General features: G+C 38.9%; 2 protein-coding genes across 6 annotated transcripts; one reads left to right on the forward strand and one right to left on the reverse strand.

Annotated features, from left to right (window-relative positions):
- Nucleotides 1–2,201: 2,201 nt before the first annotated feature.
- LOC124484670 lies at nt 2,202–5,236 on the forward strand. Of its 4 annotated transcripts, XM_047045692.1 has the most exons (6): nt 2,202–3,470; nt 3,762–3,807; nt 4,020–4,111; nt 4,304–4,414; nt 4,543–4,816; nt 5,013–5,236. In XM_047045692.1, exons 1-6 carry the CDS (start codon nt 2,998–3,000, stop codon nt 5,226–5,228), a joined length of 1,212 nt encoding a protein of 403 aa, XP_046901648.1. In that variant the 5' UTR covers nt 2,202–2,997; the 3' UTR covers nt 5,229–5,236. The 4 variants fall into 4 exon arrangements, with proteins under 4 accessions (XP_046901648.1, XP_046901649.1, XP_046901651.1 ...); XM_047045693.1 differs by having other exon boundaries at nt 2,202–3,807; XM_047045695.1 differs by lacking the exon at nt 4,020–4,111.
- Nucleotides 5,237–5,378: 142 nt separating this feature from the next.
- On the reverse strand, nt 5,379–11,354 carry LOC124484669. Of its 2 annotated transcripts, none has more exons than XM_047045691.1 (13): nt 10,103–11,354; nt 9,922–9,981; nt 9,305–9,564; nt 9,111–9,212; nt 8,960–9,030; nt 8,551–8,645; nt 8,263–8,460; nt 8,053–8,139; nt 7,697–7,956; nt 7,431–7,556; nt 7,155–7,295; nt 6,047–6,170; nt 5,379–5,804 (listed from the first exon to the last, which is right to left on the reverse strand). In XM_047045691.1, exons 2-13 carry the CDS (start codon nt 9,938–9,940, stop codon nt 5,587–5,589), a joined length of 1,701 nt encoding a protein of 566 aa, XP_046901647.1. In that variant the 5' UTR covers nt 9,941–9,981; nt 10,103–11,354; the 3' UTR covers nt 5,379–5,586. The 2 variants fall into 2 exon arrangements, with proteins under 2 accessions (XP_046901647.1, XP_046901646.1); XM_047045690.1 differs by having other exon boundaries at nt 9,922–9,997.
- Between the last annotated feature and the right edge of the window lie 1,469 nt (nt 11,355–12,823).

Below are 12,823 nucleotides of genomic sequence, written 5' to 3' on the forward strand. Positions count from 1 at the left end.
ACGTCAACATTCTCAAAGTATTTTGTATTGTATCTACCTGCAACAATAAACTCAGTTACAGCCAATGTTAAAACTTCAACTTTAGTACCATTTTGTGCTTGATCAGGGCCCTGACCTTGGGGATACCTGGGGCTGAAACACTGGCGTGTCAGTGAGGAAATATAATTTCACCCTCAATGACCTGGCCACAGTTGACACCCTTTCAATACATGTCAAGTTTGGGTCCTCTGTTCATGCTCAAATGCTGTATATCCTACTCTAGATCTGAGAAAAGCCACAAATGCAAAGGTGGATATAAGGTCATTTTTAAGAAATCACACAAAATATTTTTGTCACCACTGTTTTATTGATGATTGGAAGCATTACTTGCAAAGTGTCTTCCAATTGGATGTGATAGGGTTAATATCTCCAAAGACAACCTTTAGACAACCCTGTAAAACATTTATATATTTTTGCAAATGCTGTTTAAAAAAGTGTTTTTTACCTGTGAAATAAGATCTTGAATTCAACTTTTACTCGTCAACCAACCAAACACTTTACAGTATATCTCATTCGCTTCGGTATATTTTTTAAATCATCCTTAACATTAGCAAAACAGTAGCATTTATCAAAATAATTAGTACAAAGTGCTATCAGAATGACAAGTCCTTGTCTCATTCTTAACAAACAAGATGGTTAACATGCTTAACCATGTTGTCAATACAACAGTGTACTCTGTAAGCAGTTTCTGTTGTAAACTTTAGCTAAGGTTTTGATGACAATGATTGAAAATGCTAAAGGCTGCACTTTTTGTGTATGGCATATCAATTTCAACAGAACAAAGCTACACATTACATACGTGTAAGTGGGAGATTGCTTGCAAGAGTTTGGACAGGATTCACAGTCACACTTCTACTGTTTGTACGGTTGTTGAAAGGACCATGTCAATGTTATACAGAAAAAAAGGACAAAACTGTTTTACTGCACTGCATAGCACAAAGGGAAAAAAACAATTAACAGAAATGTAAACATAGGAAATACCCCTTCAGCAGAACTGTATATGCAATGCTGGTATGTTAAGACATTACTAACTTCAAAAGAGAACCAGTATAACACATTTTAATCAACATGACATAAGCAATTGATAATGTAGGAAAAATAAGCTAATTTTCTGTAATAATTTGCAAGAAGTTCCGGAAGTACAACGGCACTTAAGAATGATTGGCTGGATGTTAGTTTTCTCCCAGGATCACCATGACTCTTATTGAGAGACTTATTGCTCTTGTTGGTTTGTTGTAACTGTCTTAAAATTATTGTACTTGCTGTGAAATATATTATAGTTGCTTGCTTTTTCCACAGGTACACTCTTGTACTTTTGAGGTTCTTGCTGTTTAATTGGGTGTGCTTTGCCTTCGGCAAGGGCACAACCATTGTTATCTCACATATACAGTGCCCTCCAAAAGTATTGGAACAGTGAGGCCAATTCCTTTATTTTTGCTGTAGACTGAAAACATTTGGGCTTGACATCAAACGATGAATGTGAAACCAGAGATCAACGTTTCAGCTTTTATTTCCAGGTATTTACATCAGGATCTGATGCACAAATTAGAAAATATCACCTTTTTGTTCGAACCCACCCATTTGTCACGTGAGCAAAAGTATTGGAACATATGACTGACAGGTGTGTTTTGTTGCCCAGGTGTGTCCTATTACATACATTATTCAATCAATAAATACCACTGAATGTCTACACTCAGGTTCAGATTGGGTAAGATAGGTTTTGTCTATGCAGACTGTATTCAGAGGTGAAAACAACATGAAAACCGGAGCGCTGTCTTTGGGTGAAAAACAAGCAATTGTGAGTCTTAGAGAAGATGGAAAATCTATGGAGTTAGATTTGTTTCATAATTCAAACAAACAAACGCAACACGATTCAAACAAACTTAACACGATCCAAACAAACGTAACACGATTCATACAAACATAACACGATTCAAACAAACAAACGTAACACGTTTCAAACAAACGTAACACGATTTACAAATGTATTTCGTGATGCTTAAATGTAACGCGATTCACAAATAAATGACCCTATTACATTCGTTTGCAACCTGACAAACACAAGTTACAAATCCCTGCATTCGTTGGTGTGAATCCCTGCATTCGTTCGTGTGAATCCCTGCATTCGTTCGTATGGATTTTTGGAACTTTCCTGACGCGCTTAGATTCACAAATGCATTTTTTCTAAAAGATATCCTCTGCAGCCTATCAGATGTCTCCAATTTTAGCCAATCACATATGGACTACAACGACCTTACCCGCCATAGTAACGGACTTGACATCACGAACAATGGCGTCTGGTGGTAGCCGCCCACCAAATGTAAGTGAAATATAGCTTGTTAATCTTATTAAACCGATTATCATACGTGATTGAATATTCTTGAGAATGGCAGGATCCATGTTTAGTCATTTTAAGTGTTTCCTAGGCTAACGTTTAGCAAGCTAGCTAGTCAATGTCTAACTTAACCTGGGCTTGCTAGCTAACATTGATGGATACAGTACAGTACTGTACGATTGATGCATTAGTTTGCGGTCAAGCTAGGTGGAGTGTGGCAGGTCAAAATAATAAAATTGTGTGGCAGTAGCTTGGTAGTTAAGCATTGGTAGCTAGAAATTTGTACAGTATAGCAGACATCTGAATGTTGGGATGGCCCATTCAGTTGAATTTAGGATAATATTCTGTCGAATTCTGAAGCACCTTATGTGTGTCTGTGCACTCATGTTTATTTGTTTGTCTGTCTGTCTATCTTTCCCTAGGATTCGCTGAAGTATTTTATTTTGAGAAGATTACATGATCGAGTTGTGCGGATCTTGGAAAGGCAACCTCTGGACCTAGATGGTCTACAGTTTGCTTGCCATCAGGAACATGTTTTGTTGAGCGCTCTAGCTGAAGTAGTAGTTGTACACGAGGACATACTCTCAGCACTCTCAGATCTTATTATTGCTATCCAGCAACAAATGGAAAGTCGGCAGACATTTGTGATTCTGGAATTTGAAAGAAGTTCTGGACGTGGCCGTCCAAGATTTACAATTTCAGAAGATGCACTCACACATCTAGTTGAAATGGCTCTGCCTTTAAATATCATTGCCAAGCTTCTGGGTGTGTCTAGAACAACAGTACACAGGCGGATGAAAGAACTCAATCTATCTTTAAGGGCCTTATACAGTAGTTGCAGTGACAATGAATTGGATTATTTGATCACAGAAATTAAAAACACAATGCCAGATGCTGGTTATCGTGTTGTCCGAGGTGCTCTCCTTGCACAGGGACACAAAATACAATGGGATAGGTTGCATGCGTCCATGCATCGCGTAGATAGTGTTGGTGTGTTCTCCAGGCTGACTGGTCTTGGATGTGTGGTCAGAAGAACATACAATGTTCCTTATCCAAAGTATTTGGTGCACATTGACACCAATCACAAGCTAATCAGGTATAACTGATTCATATCTGTATATCAATTTGTCAGTTTATTAACATGTAAAAAATTGTGTAGTTTGTATTTTGTATAACATCACTGTATGTCATATCATCGATAGACCATAGTAACCAGAACAGTATGAATTTAACATTGTTCTAGAAACCATGAACCCATTTTTCTCTGCTAAGATGCAGATATTGTATCATGAGACCTATGCTGTTGAAAATGTTGTGTATTGTGTTTAAAAGACACTTAACAGTTGTTCATATACTGTTAAAGCTAATACAATTTATTTTAATAAAGGTACAACTTTGTCATCTTTGGGGGAATAGATGGCTACTCAAGGAAGGTAAGAATGCTTACTGTTGAATACCATCTTATACTATGTCTTAATCAAAATAAATGGAATGATCAACACTTTTCAGACGGATGCAACTTCCATTTGGGCATATGTTGTTTTGCTCGGGGCAGTGTAGTACAGAAATCTCTGTTCCTCATGTTGGATAGAAAACTGACCAATCAAAGTACTAACCTACTGTACTATTTGTGAATGTATGTGAGGTTATGTATCTAAAGGTAGCAGACAATAACCGCTCTGACACACACGTGGCCTTTTTCACTGAAGCTGTCAATGAGCATGGTTTCCCTCTGAGGTATTCACATTTCAATTGTCATCCTTAGTATTATTGCAGAGGTCATCATAGAATTTAGATGTTCAGATATTAGTTTAAACCTAACATATCTTTTTAACATCATCGCCAATATGGAGCTATTCTTGTGTTTGTAATATTTGCACTACATAACTTTCAAAACTGTATGAGGCAATTTACATGTTATATTTTCAGAGTGAGAGGAGATCATGGAGGAGAAAACGTGGGAGTTGCTGAACTGATGTATAGAGTTCGTGGAACTGAAACCAACAGCTTCATTGCTGGAAAAAGCGTGCATAACCAACGGTGAGTTAAACCTAATTTTATGAAGAATTATATTGACAAAAAAGATTTCTGTTAACTGACCTCAATGATCCATTGCAAGACACATGGATATTAAGTAATTGTAATGTAAATGCTTTTTTCCAATACAGAATTGAGCGCCTCTGGCGTGATGTGTTCATGAGTGTTACAGGTGTATATTACAACGCCCTGCACACTCTAGAGGATCAATACTTGCTCGATATCAGCAACATCCTGCACATGTTCTGCTGCCACTACGTTTTCCTGCCACGTATCCAGGCCAGCCTGAATGTCTTCCATGAGGCCTGGGATAACCATCCCATTAGGACAGAGCAAAACCTGACACCAAATCAGTTGTGGCAGGTGGGCCAGGCCTTGAATCCCGTTGCAGATCCTCTTCCTGAGGTAAATGGTGATTTGTTAAAACATCTAATTACCATAATGTCTTGTTAGTCATTTATAAATTAAAAACTGACACCCTAAAAGCCAGAACTTTAAACCATAACCATTCATTGATCAGTTTTATACATGGTAGTGGTAATGGTTTCAGTTGGTTTACTTAACATTTGTTGTGCTTATATCTAATATCTATCTTTGTCAGGCTATACTTGTACCAGAAGTCGAATGGGAGGAGAGCGTCTACATCAGTGAGCCACACCCTGGTGTCAATGTCCCTGTGCTGGACAGCCCACTCTCAGATGAAGAAATGGTGCAACTTCAAGACGCCATTGAACCATTACAATACTCTGAAAGTTTTGGAGTTGACATTTATGTCAACACAGTCCAGTTTGTTGAGAATTTACTTGAGGCAAGATAAATATAAAATGAAATAATAATTATAAGAGGGTCTGATAAATGACTGAAATGTAAATAATAATCATAAACATATCTTAATGAAACTGCATAGGTGGCTGTACATAGATAACTATTAAACACCTGCTTGACGATCAGAAAACAGGATGTTTTGTCACCGGGAACTCTTTCTTTATTAGCATAAGACAATTATTTGACAACACAATGTGAAAGACTGAAGTTATGCTACTCAGTGAACGATAAGGATATAACTTCTGCATTATTAGTTTTGTGTAAACATCTAACATTCTTAACATACTTATTTCACTCATGCTGACCTTATTTTGGCATCCATAAAAGATGTCCATAAAAGATGTGAAAACCTACACTAGCCCAAAACCACTATTGGTGCATCGGATACACATCGATAAGTCATCGTGGAACTTGATGTAGGTCCGGTAGTGGCTGGGAAGCTTCAATTTGGAGAAACAGGTGTGTGCTACTGGATAGGTAGAGGTCACAACCTCCACGATGAGGTTGGTAGTCAGCTGTTCCCACCCGACCCAGAACTTCACAAGGTCACGTAACACCTCTGGTGATGCTACGAAGGAGAATATTGAATGTATGTGACATCTCCAATACATTTAATCAAAACGAACATTTTGAGCATAGCAAATTAACCAAAATGTCACATATTTTGCATTGATTTAAAATGTTACACTAAATTCTGTATAATATTATTATCTGTACAATGTCATCTCTGGCTGCACGATATCTGCTACTTTATCCCTTTATTAGCAGGGAACAACTGCTTCAAAATCCAATATAGGAAATTAATATTACCTTCCACAATGAATTTTCGTAAAAACTCAGTTATAAGAGTAACTGTCTCAAATGGGACACAGTCTTCCTCATCCTGGTCGCTGTCAGATGTCGGTTTTGGCCAGCAAATGTTCTTGATCACAGTCTACAGGGTTAAAACATGTTTTATGTTATTAGTAAAATGATTCATGGCAGTTGCAGTTAATCAGCATGACTTTCTAACAACCAACCTTTATTATAAGGGATAATGTATAGAACGCCGGTCATTATCGGGAAAATAAGCTCCGACAGGGCGAACAGCATCCCGACGCGAAGCGGAAGGACTTATTACACGGCTACTTGCTAAAGAAAATGCTACTTTTTACAATGTATTTGTTCCCATTCGTTGTGTTGATCAGCAGAGAAATAGTTCGCCAAAGACATTGAACTTCATAGAAATTAAACATTCTTTAGGCTTCAAATCAGCTGACGTCGCTTATCAACGGAGTACGCTGGGGTTGAAAAGTTACCGGACTACTTGCGGAGTGCTACGAAAGACGTGAATAAGAAGCAAAAAGGCCACTTTCCTTGACAGCGGTCTGTTATTCATAGCAACGGTCTGTTATCAGAAGATATCAGACCGCAGAACGTTGGGAAGCCCCATTCAAGTGAATGGGGCATTCTACAGCGTTAAGAACAGCCCTGTAATACTGATGTTTGACTATTATATTCTACCTTTAATGCTCCGGATCTGTCTTAACTTGCTTATGACTTCAACAACAAAGTTTACCTTTCTAACAATGACATGAAAATGCTACACTATAATGTAGCACTATTTGTGCTTTTAAATGGCAGTCAGGTGGCTGAGCAGTTAAGGAATCAGGATAGTAATCAGAAGGTTGCCAGTTCAATTCCCGGCCGTGCCAAATAACGTTGTGTCCTTGGGCAAGGCACTTCACCCTACTTGCCTCGGGGAAATGTCCCTGTACTTACTGTAAGTCCCCTGGATAAGAGCATCTGCTAAATGACTAAATGTAACTGAAATTACCATGAGCTATGCTGCAGAACAATCATACAATTCAATTGCAGACAAATTGCATTGTGTCATATAAACACAAATCCTTTCTAAACTAACCAAAGCAATGCTTACTTGCGCATCAAGCTCCTCATCTGCCTCCCGTGGGAAAATGATGGGGTGAACATCTGGTCTATCTGACAGAAGCGGCCAGATTCCTGTGTCTTTCAGGCCTTTCCGGATCTGTTTAATGGGTTGCGCAACACGATCAAGTACCTGCAGTGATGAATGACAGAACACAAGGCACAGGTACAAATGTGGCATGTGTTACACTGTCAACCTCCGATACAAATCAGAATGGGTTAGATGGTCATATTTCCATTTTAGTAATCTAAATAATAAAATGATTACTGCTTGTGTGAGCAGTTCTTGAAACAGCCAGTCATGATTGGTAGGTGAAGGAACCGGGAGATCCCAGGACAGGCAAAGATCAGTCACACTGGTGGTTTCTGCTGCAGTCATTTTTGCTTTTGTGAGCTAAAACACATGCATAAAAAAAGAAAAGAATATAATAATTGATGATGCATGATTTAAAAGCTCATGTGAGAAAAACATGTCGCATTGTGATAAGCATATGACATTGGGACATTTAAGAATTTAGAAATGCTGCTACTCACAAGAGCAATTGTTTCGCGGTGATCTAGATCAGGACAGTCCTGCAGGGTCAGAGCGGATGCTGCAGTGTCCCTGTGTCTACCAGTCAAAAGTTTAACCACAGGAGAACTGAGTCCTGAGAAACCAGGACCCCCATGCAGGACAGAGTGGCCAATCATCCGGCCTGCCATCTCAAACAGGTTACTTGCCCTAAGCACAGCAGCTGCGGAGGGAACCCGATGTTCTTTTTCGCCTTCAAAAAGGGTTGTGAGACCAGCAGAGCCTTAAGAGCAAAAATATGTGTTATCCCCAAATGTTTGTATTACATTCTAAAAGAATGTTAAATTAAAGCATTTTCTCTTGTGGTCTCTTCACAAACCTAGATTTATACTGAAACCAGTTTTCAGTTTTTGCATGACCAATGACAAAACATGTCGGTTCACCCCTTCGCCAACAGCTGCATCTCCTTGAAAATAAATTATGACTTCAGATGAAAAACAAGTAACTACGAGATACAATACACAGTTATTAAGAAACAGAATGCAATTTACATGATTAATAAAATAAATATCACACATTTTAGTAATACCTCTCAGATGGCACTTGAATGGAGCAGCCCAGTTAACATTGTTCATTTTATAGAACGAAATCAGCGAACTGTCCTGTTCTTCTGGTTCATCAAACATGTCGAGAGTGAGAGAGAGACGTCGATGTTCGGAGTTTCTGTCCAGTAGTTCTTCTCGGAACAGCTGACATGCTTTCCAAGGATCTTGTTTGTTCATATGTGCTGGCAATAAAATACAGTGTAAAATCAGTTGTTTTAAAAAAACTTCCAAATTGCATTATACTCAGATTATATCATAAGGGTATAAATCACCTGCTGAGAGTTGTATGGACAGTCGTTGAACTGAGGGTCCTGGCAATTCCTCTCTCCTTGTAGGGCTGGCTGATTCGCTGTGAGTGATGCCCATTCTTAAGACAGACATAAAAACTTGTTACTTGCAAGAATGAAAAGACAAATCATGACTGAAACGCATCTTAACGTATTACGTCCTGCATATCATTTTCATCTAGCAAAGTCCTTCAAAATCACCTTCATATTTATATCCATTATGAATACTACTTTATTACAAAGACGCAGCACGTGCATGCACCGATGCAGTCTAGAGCAGTAACATTGTAAGATATAAAAAACGAGCATTTAAAGCTTGGATTTAAAGTCAAGTTCGACGTGACTTTTAATCATGCAATTTTTTATCTGAATCTATTAGTCATAAATATCTTACCTATCACCACACGTGCTTGCATGAGATAACAGGATATCAAATGGGTATGGTGTAAGACAAATTGGGCAAACCTGGAAAAAACAACATTCAATGGAATATTTTAATAAATTGTAATAAGAAGAAACCAAAGTGCTTATGTGGAAGGCATTACCTCAAAAGATACTCCCATCCCTTCTCTGGTCCCTGTGGTAGGTTCAACTGGCTGATCAATGACATGGCAATCTTCATCAAGACTAGCCCCAGGTGTATTGCCCTTAAAAAACAAAAGATTTGTAGATTTTCAAACAAACAAAAAATATGCATGTTTAATTGAGTAATAACAGAAGTGTTGCCGTACAAACGTACAGTTATTGTGCCACTGCATTGTCCCACATGCAACGGCAAGAGCTGCAAGGGCATTTCACTACCACAGGTGATGCAGGTTGACTGTGGCATCTTTGAAAACTCAGGTGAGTCATAAGGCAATGGCTCTGTAGATAGGTGCTCTTGTATTGGAACCATATAGATTGTGTTCTTTCCATTTTTTGAAGCTGCTTTTAACACACGTGTGGAGTAGCCTTCAGAGTCTATTGGAATAATTGTGAGCTTGCGACGCCCACTACCACCTGGTAAAAAAAAAAAAAAACATGAACAAAAAGATTTTCATTATTGGAGCTACTAAGTAGCCTTGTACAACCATTTGTACCACCTGTTCTCGTGAGGTCACATTCTGTTTCACGTCACAGACCAGGCTGGACTTGCACACGTTTTGTTTGGTAGTGGCATTGACAATGGGCGTTGAGAAAAGTTATTATGCAGTCTACTGGATCACACTACACAAATCCAAACAATTACACAGATGATGGGTTCTGGAGACAGTCTAATACTTTCAGACTGACCTGTTGAGTGAAACAGAATGTGAGCTTGCGAGATCAGGATGGTTGTACGAGGTGATCTAGCAACAACAGTGATAGAAATGCTACCTGTTCCCTTGGAAAACATCCATCCTCCTTTTAGGGTCTTCAGTTTAGAGTATTCATCCTCTACAAGAGACACAATCTAAAATAATAATAAGTGAATACAAATGGCAAACACTATTCAGTAAGTCCCATTTTTAACAATTAGAATGATTGACTATTTAACATTATTGTATTATTTGTTTACCTCACTGTGCTTCAAGTGGTCTGCTAGACTGAGCATCCTTTTACCAAGGCCAGCATGGGCAAATTCTATCTCTTCAGAGCCCTTTGGTGTATACAGGGTTGGTTCAGAAAGGACAAAAAAATGAAAGGCTGTACTTTTTACAGTGCAGGTGGAAGGGGTTGAGAACCGTCTTTTTCCTCTTGGCTGATCGGTATTAAACATACTTGGGAACTGCCTGATGAGGGAGTGACAAAAAGATGAATGAAGAAAACAGCATTGATTTGCAATAATTGCTGAACTATTTCAATATGTTAATTAATTGCTTGAGGATCATAATGCCCTGATAGATAAACAGACAGGCACAGTCAGATTGTAAAATACATTAGCTATGACTTGGCAATTGCAGTTGGCAAATGCATTTACAACAACACTTTCCCCTTTAACAACAATTATGACTCTTCAGGCACTGTTTTTCGAAAACATGATGGCGCTCAATTCGTGTGTAAGGAATTTCTGAAAGCCATGTGGGGGTTCGATAAACTAAGTGCTATCCAAATCGAATACATCTAGCTAACCTTGAATACTGATGCAGTGTTGGGTACTGTCTCCCATATAATGTATAGCATTAATCCTTACCCACATACAGTGTATGTATTACCTTCTCATAGCCTGTCTCACCCTACTGTCAGTATTGGTGGCATTAGGTATGGTAGGGGCCATAGTTACAGCCCCAACTGTGCTCTCTGCTGCTCGGCTCTCTGCCATTGGGGAAATATTCCTAGCTAGGGCTTGCACAAGAACACGTGCTGCTGCCTCCACTTGATTTGACAGTCCCTGCTTTGGAAAACATCGTTTTAATTATCTGTTCACTAAAGTCCCATGTAAGATGTTACCTGGCTTGACCGCAAACTAATGCATCAATCGTACAGTACTGTACTGTATCCATCAATGTTAGCTAGCAAGCCCAGGTTAAGTTAGACATTGACTAGCTAGCTTGCTAAACGTTAGCCTAGGAAACACTTAAAATGACTAAACATGGATCCTGCCATTCTCAAGAATATTCAATCACGTATGATAATCGGTTTAATAAGATTAACAAGCTATATTTCACTTACATTTGGTGGGCGGCTACCACCAGACGCCATTGTTCGTGATGTCAAGTCCGTTACTATGGCGGGTAAGGTCGTTGTAGTCCATATGTGATTGGCTAAAATTGGAGACATCTGATAGGCTGCAGAGGATATCTTTTAGAAAAAATGCATTTGTGAATCTAAGCGCGTCAGGAAAGTTCCAAAAATCCATACGAACGAATGCAGGGATTCACACGAACGAATGGAGGGATTCACACCAACGAATGCAGGGATTTGTAACTTGTGTTTGTCAGGTTGCAAACGAATGTAATAGGGTCATTTATTTGTGAATCGCGTTACATTTAAGCATCACGAAATACATTTGTAAATCGTGTTACGTTTGTTTGAAACGTGTTACGTTTGTTTGTTTGAATCGTGTTATGTTTGTATGAATCGTGTTACGTTTGTTTGGATCGTGTTAAGTTTGTTTGAATCGTGTTGCGTTTGTTTGTTTGAATTATGAAACAAATCTAACTCCATAAAAATCAATCAGAGCCATTGCAGAAACATTGGCCATAGCCAGTACAACCATTTGGAATGTCCTGAAGAAGAAAAAAACTACTGGTGTACTAAGTAACAGACGTCGAACAGGTAGACCAAGGAAAACATCAGCAGTTGATGACAGAAACATTGTGAGAGCTGTAAAGAAAGACCCTAAAACAACTGTTAGTGAGATCAGCAACAACCTCCAGATGGCAGGAGTGAAGGTATCACTATCTACTGTTCGCAGAAGACTTCATGAACAAAAGTACAAGGGCTACACCAGAAGATGCAAACCACTCATTAGCAAGAAGAATAGGAAGGCCAGGCTGGAATTTGCCAAAAAGTACAGAGATGAACCTCAAAAATTCTGGGACAAAGTTTTATGGACTGATGAGACAAAGATTAACTTTTACCAAAGTGATGGAAAGGCTAAAGTTTGGAGAAAGAAAGGAACTGCTCATGATCCCAAACACACAAGCTCATCTGTGAAACACGGTGGAGGTAATGTCATGGCTTGGGCTTGCATGGCTTCTTCTAGGACGGGCTCATTAATCTTCATTGAGGATGTAACACATGATGGCAGCAGCAAAATGAACTCGGAAGTCTACAGAAACATTTTGTCTGCCAATTTAAGGAAAGATGCAACCAAACTGATTGGCAGAGCCTTCATCATGCAGCAAGATAACGACCCAAAACACACTGCCAAAACAACAAAGGAGTTCATCAGGGGCAAGAAATGGAAGGTATTAGACTGGCCAAGTCAATCTCCAGACTTAAACCCTATAGAGCATGCATTTTACCTGCTTAAGAGGAGACTGAAGGGAGGAACCCCACAAAACAAACAACAACTGAAAGAGGCTGCAGTGAAAGCCTGGGAAAGCATCAAAAAGGAAGAATGCAAAAGTTTGGTGACGTCAATGGGTCACAGACTTGCTGCAGTTATTGAAAGCAAAGGATTTGCAACTAAATATTAAGTCTTATTCACTTAAATATGTTTTAAGTATATCTGTTCCAATACTTTTGCTCACATGACAAATGGGTGGATTCAAACCAAATGTGATATTTTCTTAGTTGTGCATCAGATCCTGATGTAAATACCTGGAAATAAAAGCTGAAACGTTGATCTCTG

This window comes from Hypomesus transpacificus, chromosome 22, assembly GCF_021917145.1.
Source record: "Hypomesus transpacificus isolate Combined female chromosome 22, fHypTra1, whole genome shotgun sequence".
NCBI lineage: Eukaryota > Metazoa > Chordata > Actinopteri > Osmeriformes > Osmeridae > Hypomesus > Hypomesus transpacificus.

What these genes read in the sequence shown, in the direction of transcription:
- LOC124484670 (XM_047045692.1), top strand. Translation starts at nt 2,998, where the DNA reads ATGGAAAGTCGGCAGACATTTGTGATTCTGGAATTTGAAAGAAGTTCT. An exon ending in TAGATGGCTACTCAAGGAAG is followed by an intron (nt 3,808 to 4,019) that starts GTAAGAATGCTT and finishes AATGTATGTGAG; the next exon opens with GTTATGTATCTAAAGGTAGC. An exon ending in AAAAGCGTGCATAACCAACG is followed by an intron (nt 4,415 to 4,542) that starts GTGAGTTAAACC and finishes TTTCCAATACAG; the next exon opens with AATTGAGCGCCTCTGGCGTG.
- LOC124484669 (XM_047045690.1), bottom strand. Translation starts at nt 10,303, where the DNA reads ATGTTTAATACCGATCAGCCAAGAGGAAAAAGACGGTTCTCAACCCCT. An exon ending in GATGTTTTCCAAGGGAACAG is followed by an intron (nt 9,565 to 9,921) that starts GTAGCATTTCTA and finishes TTTTTTTACCAG; the next exon opens with GTGGTAGTGGGCGTCGCAAG. An exon ending in GGATGGGAGTATCTTTTGAG is followed by an intron (nt 9,031 to 9,110) that starts GTAATGCCTTCC and finishes TGTTTTTTCCAG; the next exon opens with GTTTGCCCAATTTGTCTTAC.